This window comes from Stegastes partitus, unplaced genomic scaffold, assembly GCF_000690725.1.
Source record: "Stegastes partitus isolate 25-593 unplaced genomic scaffold, Stegastes_partitus-1.0.2 Scaffold2492, whole genome shotgun sequence".
Lineage (NCBI taxonomy): Eukaryota > Metazoa > Chordata > Actinopteri > Pomacentridae > Stegastes > Stegastes partitus.
In genome coordinates, this window is record NW_007580223.1 from 1 (window position 1) to 9,664 (window position 9,664).

General features: G+C 53.4%; 2 protein-coding genes across 4 annotated transcripts in view; one reads left to right on the forward strand and one right to left on the reverse strand.

Moving 5' to 3' along the window:
- Window positions 1-22: 22 nt before the first annotated feature.
- Window positions 23-8,283, forward strand: mtif2 (mitochondrial translational initiation factor 2). The gene is made up of 14 exons (XM_008305390.1): window positions 23-119; window positions 1,292-1,428; window positions 1,542-1,665; window positions 1,854-2,025; window positions 2,099-2,259; window positions 3,735-3,911; window positions 4,020-4,159; window positions 4,453-4,577; window positions 4,675-4,879; window positions 5,106-5,358; window positions 5,434-5,574; window positions 6,232-6,396; window positions 7,616-7,756; window positions 7,836-8,283. The coding sequence occupies exons 1-14, from the start codon at window positions 113-115 to the stop codon at window positions 8,003-8,005; spliced, it is 2,118 nt and encodes a 705-aa protein (XP_008303612.1). The 5' UTR covers window positions 23-112; the 3' UTR covers window positions 8,006-8,283.
- sde2 (SDE2 telomere maintenance homolog (S. pombe)) overlaps window positions 8,145-9,664 on the reverse strand; it is an 11,742-nt gene continuing 10,222 nt past the window's right edge. For 2 of the 3 annotated variants that reach the window (XM_008305388.1, XM_008305389.1), the window contains 2 exons: window positions 9,526-9,664; window positions 8,145-8,852 (listed from right to left, as the gene is read on the reverse strand). In XM_008305388.1, coding sequence (XP_008303610.1) covers window positions 8,649-8,852; window positions 9,526-9,664 — 343 coding nt within the window. In that variant the 3' untranslated portion in view covers window positions 8,145-8,648. The remainder of the gene's footprint in view (window positions 8,853-9,525) is intronic. The other variant, XM_008305387.1, reaches the window with a different exon arrangement.

A 9,664-nucleotide genomic window follows, 5' to 3' on the forward strand; every position in this document is an offset into this window, starting at 1 on the left:
GCCACTCTTCCGGCCTTCAGCGGACTGTCATGGCGGCTCCCTGTCGGAGGTTTGCTTCACGGTGAATCTCGACAGGAGCTGATTTCCAGAATGAGCTGAGAGAAGCGGAGCTATGTCAGGTGAGGAACCGGAGCTCGGCTCACCTCAGCCGGTGACAGCTTCTCCTGTCGGGCCGGACCGGGCGGACAGAGTCCTCGGTGGTCCGCCTGGTAGTCAGAGCGATTCGCCAGACTCCAGTAAAAAATGCCGTGTTTTAGTACTGTGAGGGAATGACAGCCGAACAAACGGAACCTCGGCCTTTTATATGAATTCTCAGGTTCCGTTTGTGAATTCGGCCTTAATTAAAAACTACTCAACACTTAATATTCTCTGTTCCTTCAACAGATGTCTGGAAGTTCATCCAAATGCCTTTAAAACTAGATTTAGCATTGTGCCCGCTGTTGGCATCTTTAGTATCACCTGCTTTTCTTATTTGTCAGAATGAAGTCTGGCGGTCTGATCGGGCTTCTGGGCACCACCCAGGTCGTTAGGGTTAGGGTCTCCGAGGTCACCTCAGTCCATCCGCCCGGTGCCGCTTCTGTAACTGGCTGGAGGCCGAACTCCATTCACAAAAAGGCAGTTTTATGATTGTTTGTGCGGACACCTTCCGGAACACAATGGAAATCTGTCTTATGGATTTGTTTGCTCTTAGTTGTGAATTCGGCATTAATGTAATCCACCAAAAGTATAATAATATGATATAATAGCTGAGAGTTGTGAACATCTCCTATACTAGAATATGTGCAATGCCCTTATTGACCCGTCTGTTTCATGCGTTTACTTTTCTCTGTATTTCTGCTCCTGTCATGTCCAGAACTAGTACTCATGTATATTCTAGTTTGTTTTGTTGCTGCTGTATGGATCTGATTCATTCCCCATGAAGGCCGACGTGACGGTGTCTTCTGCTTCAGCTCAGAAACTGTCTCCACTGGTGCCTCGAAGGACGCTCGGAGGACGATAATGAAACCCGGCTGTTGTGCTGCTGGCCTTTATTTACCGTCTGAGTGTCAGAGATCATCCTCAGCAACCAGTTAGATGTCGACCACGGCGTTCAGAAGCCCCGTTTGTCTTCATGTTCATGTGTTTCTGGGCCTTTGTGTCTTCATTCAGAGCAGTACAGACAGGCAGCAACGGGTCGAACCCACGGCCTGTTCACGGGTCGCTGCTCGGCCAGGTGAGCTGTGGGGGCCCCCCCCACCCTGATGTCTGTGAACGCACCACGAGTCACTTCTGTGCACCTGTCCCTCTGCAGGTATGAATGTGATGTCATCAGTGATGCGCGGCGCCCGGCGGCTCCTCCACGCCGACCTGCCTCTGCCCCTCCTCTGTCCCGCCCGGAGCTCCGCCCCCCTGCTCACCTGTCAGAACAGGAGGTCGGCCTCCAAACAGGTGAGTCTGAGGCGCAGCTCGAGTCCTGCTCCTGCTCCTCAGGACGTCTGTAACGATCGTTTAAATCCGGATTCATCTGTCTGTGCGAAATAACAGAAATAACGTTTGTGCAGGTCAGAGGTCAGAAGCAGGAACACAGCAACCCGAAGGGGAAGCTCAAAGTGGACAAACAGGAAGTGGAGATCCGACAGGGGATGACGGCGGCGGCGCTCGCTGAGGCCATGAACAAGGACTTTGGTAGGACACGTGATCAGCTCAGGACACAGCGGAGCTAAAAGCTGTGCGGTTCTGTGCTGGTTTGTGGGTTCTGCTGAGTCCAAAGTCCGTTTATTCGGCATGTTCCAGCAGAACTTTGAGCTTCTACACGTTCTCCCTCTGTCTTCCTTTAGACGTTCTGCTGTTTGATGAAGTTTGCTGTGTTTCAGACCACGTGTTGGAGACTCTGCTGAACACCTCGGTGGACCTGGACTCTCTGGAACCAGACTCTGTTCTGGAGGACAGGTGGATCAAGGAGGCGGTGACTCGGTCAGGGATGAAGTTCAGATGGGCCACACTGAGCGTGAGCAGAGAACGACCCAACAGAGACGCCTACAGGAGGTACCGACCTGCACACACACCGACCAATCAGGGCACAGGACACAGCTGACCTCTGACCTCTGTGACCCGGCAGGCCTCCGGCGGACCCGTCCCGCCTGGTGAGTCGCCCCCCGGTGGTCACCATCATGGGCCACGTGGACCACGGCAAGACGACGCTGCTGGACAGCCTGAGGAAGAGTCAGATCGTCGCCACGGAGTCCGGCGGCATCACGCAGCACATCGGGGCCTTTCTGGGTAAACTACACCTGGTTATCCTAAACCTGGTTAGACTGGGTTAACCTAAACCTGGTTAGACTGGGTTAACCTAAACCTGGTCAGCACAGGTAGCTGCTGCTCCAGGTAGTGTGGTTGGAAGTCGTCGTATTTCTTCCACATTGATTCGGTCTCTCTCTGCCTGATGGTTAAACAGTGTCGCTGTTACCGTGTTCTGATGATAAAAGGATGAGTAGCCGATCATGTTACACACACACACACACACACACACACACACACACACACACACAGCCAGGTGGGAGAGGTCACACCTGATGATAGAAGTGTTCAGGTGCAGGCACACAGGTCTGGACTGAGTCAGGCAGGAACAACCAGTCGCCCCACATTCAGCCTGAAGGTCCACATGTTCACAGCATCACGGTTCTGACTCAGTGAACATGAGGACCAGTGGGCTGGACGCTCAGCATGAGCTCAGCTCGTAGAAACGTATCTGCATAGAAACGCTGCTCAGAGAAAACCTGTCATCGTGGCCACATTAGTGCAGAACGCGCTTTCCACTGTTTTCATCTAAGGTCTGGTCGCTCACCTGTCAGAGGAGCTGAACACCTGGTACCATCTACTGAGGCGTTCAGGGACCATCGGTACCATGTATCATCTGCCGGAGCAGCGTGTGAGGCGTTCAGGGACCATCGGTACCACATAACATCTACTGGAGCAGCGTGTGAGGCGTTCAGGGACCATCGGTACCACGTAACATCTACCGGAGCAGCGTGTGAGGCGTTCAGGGACCATCGGTACCACGTAACATCTACCGGAGCAGCGTGTGAGGCGTTCAGGGACCGTCAGTACCACGTACCATCTACAGGAGCAGCGTGTGAGGCGTTCAGGGAACATCTGTAAAATGAGGCATCAACTCATACACATGTTCAGCAGCTGTTTCGCCTGTGTCCAGTTAATGAGTGACATCAGAAGAGGACTGGTGACAAAATAAATACATTTCCAGGTTAAAACATTTTACAGATGTCTCGTATCACGGCATCATAAGTGAGTTATGCAGAAACAGCTGGTCATCAGCTGCACGGTGCATTCATAGCTGACCCACAGTAAGGGGGCGGGGCGACCAGCCATAAAGCCGGTAGCACCACTGCTACCATGGAGACCTGCATGTGGAATTTAGAAACGGTCCAGCAGGTTTCAAACCCGATCGGCTCATTGATTTTCTTTTTTTTTTTAAGATTTATTTTTGGCCTTTTCCAGCTTTATTGACAGCGACAGTGAAAGACAGACAGAGAAACGTGGGGGAGTGACATGCAGCAAATGAGCCGCTGGCTGGAATTGAAGCCGGGCCGCTGCGTCGGGGACTGAAGCCCCTGTACGTGGGTCGCCTGCCCTACCCGCTGAGCTATCCAGGCGGCCAGGCTCATTGATTTTCTATCGGCTGATTGATTACCTGACTACCTGCTGATCTTGTAGCGTTGTTGGTTCTTCTGTTCCAGTCCAGCTGCCGACGGGTGAGAAGATCACCTTCCTGGACACGCCGGGTCACGCTGCCTTCTCCTCCATGAGAGCCCGCGGAGCCAACGCCACCGACATCGTGGTTCTGGTGGTGGCGGCCGACGACGGCGTCATGAACCAGACGGTCGAGTCCATCCAACACGCCAAGAGAGCCAGAGGTTCGCCGAGCCTGACAGGCAGCGCACAGGGCTGAAAACCTTCAATTCCACGCTTTCTCTACTGCCTCTGCTGTGTTCTGTTCTGATTCTGTGTTCCGTCTGCTCCAGTTCCGATGATCGTGGCGGTGAATAAATGCGATAAGCCTCAGGCCGACCCTCAGAGAGTCAAACAGGAGCTGCTCGCTTACGACGTCGTCTGCGAGGAGTTCGGAGGAGACGTTCAGGCGATCCACATCTCTGCTCTGAAGGTGACCTGACCAATCAGCTGCTTCTGTCCACAGCACTCTCAGGATTGGCTGCTGAGAAGCGGGGGCGGGGCTCCGAGCTGAGCGAATAGCTGAACGTTGAACTAACGTTCTGAGAACATTCTGACAGTCCGTTTTATTTGTACAGAACAGACATCGTCTAACAGCGCTCAGCGTGGTACAGACCTTAGAATTTAAACAGAACCCAACAACCCAGAGCTGTCTTTGGACTCCCTCTGAGCAGGCGTCACTGTGATGTCACTGTAAACTGATGATGTCACTGCGGCTGTTTCCAGGGTGACAATCTGCTGGCTCTCGCCGAGGCCACGGTGGCGCTGTCTGAGGTTCTGGAGCTGAAGGCAGAACCCAGCGGTCCAGTGGAGGGCCTCATCCTTGAGAGCCGGACGGACAAAGGCAAAGGGTGAGACGGAACCTAACTGTGATTCTGTTAGTTGTCAAGAACCCGACTGTGGTTCTACGAAAACGTTGACTTCTCCTGTTCTGCTGCGTCTCCCCAGGCTGGTCACCACCGCCATCATCCAGCGGGGCTCGCTGAAGCGTGGTTGTGTTCTGGTTGCAGGGAAATGCTGGGCTAAAGTCCGCTTTCTGTTCGATGAGAACGGGCGGGCGGTACCGGAGGCTGGGCCGAGCGCCGCCGTGGAGGTGGTCGGCTGGAAGGACCTGCCGTCTGCCGGAGAAACCATCCTGGAGGTGGAGTCGGAGGTGAGACCAAAGCACGACCCGTGACTGAGTCCAGAATGGTGTTCAGAATGTGTTGCGTTCAGAGTCAAGGCGGTCCTTTTGTGTGTGTTTCTGACTTCAGTTTGTGTTCTTTTATAAACACTCTGAAATAAACCAGTCCAGAACTGGACTAAACCCCATGTATGGGACCAGACCACACCCTGGTCTGAACCACTCAAACAGAACCTGCTGATCTGTGCCCCTGCAGCAGCGAGCGAGGGAGGTGGTGGAGTGGCGGAGTCACCAGGAGGAGCAGGCGAACCTGCAGGAGGAGCAGAACGCCATCGAGCACAAGCAGAAACTGCACCAGGAGGAGTACCACCGCGAGAGGGAGGGGCTTACTCACCTAAACTGGAGGCAAAGGAAGCGGGCGCTGTACCGGGCCAACAAGAACCGCTTCACCATGAGGCTGAGCGAGAAGAAGCAGAGCGACCCGCTGAGCCTGTCGCTCATCGTCAAAGGTACGCACGTGGCCCGCCTCTGATTGGCTCTGCTCGCTGTCACACGGTCTTCACCGCCTGACCTTTGACCTCCAGGTGACGTGGACGGCTCGGTGGAGACGCTCCTGAACATCCTGGACAGCTACGACGCCCAGCAGCAGTGTCAGCTGGAGGTCGTCCACTTCGGCCTCGGAGACGTCTCCGAGAACGACATCAACATGGCCGACACGTTTGGAGGTAACAGCAGCTGGTCCGGGTCGATCCGAGCGACGGAACCGTTCTTCATCAGCAGCAATAAGAAAACGGTTCACAGAACGTTTGCATCTGATGCCTTTAACTTCAGAGTCGAGTCCCAGGCAGTGGAGCTCCTTCACCGCCGTCCCTCAGACCTGTGGCTGCTCCTCTGGTCACCTCCGGCTACACCTGCTGACACCTGGTGGAGGCTGTGGTCAGCCAGGACAGGTGGTGGTCGTCCTTGAGGCTCCAGCCAAAACACCGCTCCGCCCCTGGCAGTCGCTCCTGAGGCCCTGATGGACTCAGTCGATGTGGAGAACCAGCAGCAACCTCCACAGAACCTGCGGACGAGTCCATCAGCGCTCAGAGCAGCAGGAGGAGAGCTGAGGAGGTTCAGGAGTCGGTGATCAGAGCGACGGAGGGTGAAGGAGCTCAACCGTCAGGGAGTTTGTTCAGCTAGCGGGTGTCATGGTGTGCCTTCATGCTGGATGGCGTCTGCTGCGTTTAACTCTCAGACATGTTCTTGAACCGTTTTATTCCTGCTGCGACGTATCGGCTTCAGGCCACCACCCAGATACGTGAAGAGACGTTTAGATCATTGCAGTTCCTTCCATCATAACGTGTCCACTGACCTCCAGTAAAACTCTTCCGCACCTTCAGGCTCCATTTACGGCTTCAACGTGGCGGCCAGCCGGGCGATGCAGCAGCTGGCGGCGAAGAGAGGCGTCCGGCTGCGGCTGCACACCGTCATCTACCAGCTGATCGACGAGCTGAAGGACGAGCTGAGCAGCAAACTGCCGCCGCTCGTCTCCGAGAACGTGGTCGGTGAGTCGCTCAGGAGACACTGCGATGGAATCACCAGCTTTCCCCACAGACAGGTGGCGCTGTTCAGCGTGGTGGGTGGGGCAGGAGGCGGGGCTTCAACCCCATGTAAGAGCAGAGAGCTGGATGTAGCTGCAAAGGATTGTGGGTCAGAATGTTTAGAAAAGCAAGCTGGCTGCAAGCCCGAGTAGAACCAGAGTAGAACATCCTGCTGTCGCGTTCGGTACGAACGGGGGGGAGTGTTCTACCTCTGGAGGAGGTTCTGATCATCATCTGACTGAACATCATTCAGTCTGACCAGAACCAACCTTCAGAACCTTTCATCAGTATTTACAGGATCTGAACAAACTCACAGCAGAAATAATGAATAAAACACTGTTCAGGGCTCCAGACCAACGCTTTCACTGGCAGCACCGGTACCACCCACTTTCTCGTTGTGTCCCACCTCCCACCTGGTCACAGGCAGAACGTATGACCTGCTGAACGTGTTCTTGTCGATAGAGGATTTCCTGACGCTCCCTGAACGCCCCACGCTGGGAGCTGCTGCTGGAGGCCGTGCTGCTCTGACAGGGGTGTGGCCAGGAATGACTTTAACATAACAAACTGGGCGTTCTGGTGTCGGCTCTGTCCGAGCTTAAACCCACTTACATGAATTCTACTCGCCGGCTTTTCTCCACTGACAGCAGGCCGATGCATGAAGCCGTCAGTCAGTAGCTGTGATCCAGCAGCAGAGGAGGAGGAAGGTCATGTGACGGGTCAGATATGTGTTTAAAGCTCAGTCGTAAGAACGTCAGAGGACAGTTTTATATCCAACCACAGACGACAAAAGCACATAAAGACTAAATTAACTGACTTACAGCAGAAGTGGGCGGGTCCAAGCTGCGCCCAGTGAGAAAGTCTGCAGCTGCCAATCAGAGCCCGGGCCGAGGTCACATGATCACAAAGTTTTTCCAGCTCCATACACACTGAAGCGGCCGCGCCGCATCCAGGAAGTGTAGAATTATATTAAATCTGTTATTAATACAAATATCGTTAATATGGCAAAAGAATGTGAAGGTTATCAGTAATTTTATTATTTTATCATTAATTCACATTTAATTTTACGTTTGAGAACTTTTTATCTGGTCAGTAGTAGTGGGGCGGCAGCGCCTCCACATGGACCAGCCGCCACTGCCCAAACCTCCACCTGTCTCACCTACGCACCCCTCCCCCTCTGGTCCAGGTGAGGCCACGGTTCTCGCCATGTTCGACGTCTCTGTGGGGAAGACGAAGGTCCAGGTGGCCGGCTGCCGGGTCCAGAAAGGCCAACTGGACCGACGACTCAAGTTCAGACTGATTCGAGGACGAGACACCGTCTGGGAAGGTGAGTGGGACCGTACTGGACCGGACCAAACCCCATCAGTAACGAGACTGGACTGAACGTTCTCCTGATGTTCCTGCAGGTTCTCTGGCAGCCTTAAAGCACCACAAAGACGACGTCCAGGCGGTGAAGCTGGGGATGGAGTGCGGCTTGTCGGTGGACGGCGGCGTTGACTTCAGAGCCGGTGACATCATCGAGTGTTTCGAGGAGCAGGACACACCGCAGGTCACTTCCTGGAATCCCGGGTTCTAACGAGGACCTGCAGCGGCTGAACTGAATGTAGATTTAATGATTGAACTTTAATGAAGTTTTATTTGTGCTGGGAACAAACTGCCAGCTCAAGGCTTGAGTCAAATGTTCCTTCAACGTTGTGGGAAATGAGCCACAGTTGTTTTGTTTCAGAGGTTTTAATAGAAGAATTCAACTTTGCCAACAGGACACACGTTAACATGGCTAAATGTAATAAAGTGAATGTTCTGAACATCCTGCTCTCTGACTGGACAAATCTACCAATAAACAGTTTGAAAAGATGTTGACGTCTGTTAGAATGAACTCCTGCAACCATCCATTCGTCTGTAAAACATACACTGAAGATCTCACATCATGGAAAACAAACTAAAGTCCAGCAAATATTGTTCCTTAAAAAACGACGATCATTCAGTCGCTGCAGTTTTAAACTCCAGATCAACTCCCTGAACTCAGCGAAGTCCACCGAGGACGACAGAAAGCTCTGAGCAGGACAGCACCAGGAGGCTTCCTGTCGGACCTGAAGGAGAACGCGTCTCCTCGGACTGTTCCAGAGCGCTCTGTCCTCCTCGGTGGGAAAAGGCAGTAAGTGGATGTTGAGATTAGCGAAGAGAAAAGCTGCACTGCTCCTTTAAGCCTCTGACCCGCTTCACTTCCTCCTGCTCTTGGAGGGTTTGGCGAGCAGCGCCGGGTCAATCTGATCTGGACTCAGTCCTCTGACAGAGAACAGCCGGGAGGCGCGCTCCGACAACGTTCCCCCACACTTTAACCCCCGAGACATCAGTTCCTCCTTCAGGACGTCCAGACCCAGAGACTCCAGCTGCTGGACGGACGACACCGAGGATAGATCCAGCTGAACAACACAGAGGAAATGGAGTTAGCGTGAAGCTCACACAGTGTGAAGGACACTTCAGAACATCAGCCTCTACGGACGGAGCACCAGAACTAAACCTGGCTGCTGCTCACAGCTAAACTTCCACATCAAAGGTCACCAGAGAACATGAACAGAAGCCTGATGGATGCTGGAGAACATCCTCTGGTCAGATGGAGATCAATGTGTTGGGCTCACATGGAGTCCAGATGTTTGGTGTGAACCTGACCAGGACCACCACAGTGGATGCATGGTCCTGACAGTGATATAGAAACTCTGTTGATCCCAGTTTGTCTTAAAGACATGAACTCTGGTTGGAGGTCATGAGCCTCCTCAGAGTCTCTGACCTGGTACCATTGTACCCTCTGACTCTACATCTAGACAGGGTTCTACCGGTGCTCTACAAGGTTCCACCTACAGACTGGAGGGAGAAACGCAGGTGTTTGTTGAAGCCTTGCAGAGATGTTCAGCTGTCAACCAGATACACTGGATTTATTGTAAAGTGTGTATTATTTATGAAAACGGGCTCAGATTGGGACTCTGTCACAGACTCTATATGTGAAACGACTTTGATCAATCAGGACGTTTTACTTCTCATCACATCAGACGCTTCTTCTCACATTGAGACGGATTTATTTGGCATCAACCTACTGACCTGCTGAGACACACAGCTGGACTCTGATGGTCTGCTGGGTCCAGGTGGACTCTGGTCCGTGCTGGGTCCAGGTGGACTCCGGTCCGTGCTGGGTCCAGGTGGACTCCGGTCCGTGCTGGGTCCAGGTGGACTCCGGTCC

What these genes read in the sequence shown, in the direction of transcription:
- mtif2 (XM_008305390.1), top strand. An exon ending in AACAGAGACGCCTACAGGAG is followed by an intron (nt 2,026 to 2,098) that starts GTACCGACCTGC and finishes GTGACCCGGCAG; the next exon opens with GCCTCCGGCGGACCCGTCCC. An exon ending in TCCACATCTCTGCTCTGAAG is followed by an intron (nt 4,160 to 4,452) that starts GTGACCTGACCA and finishes GGCTGTTTCCAG; the next exon opens with GGTGACAATCTGCTGGCTCT.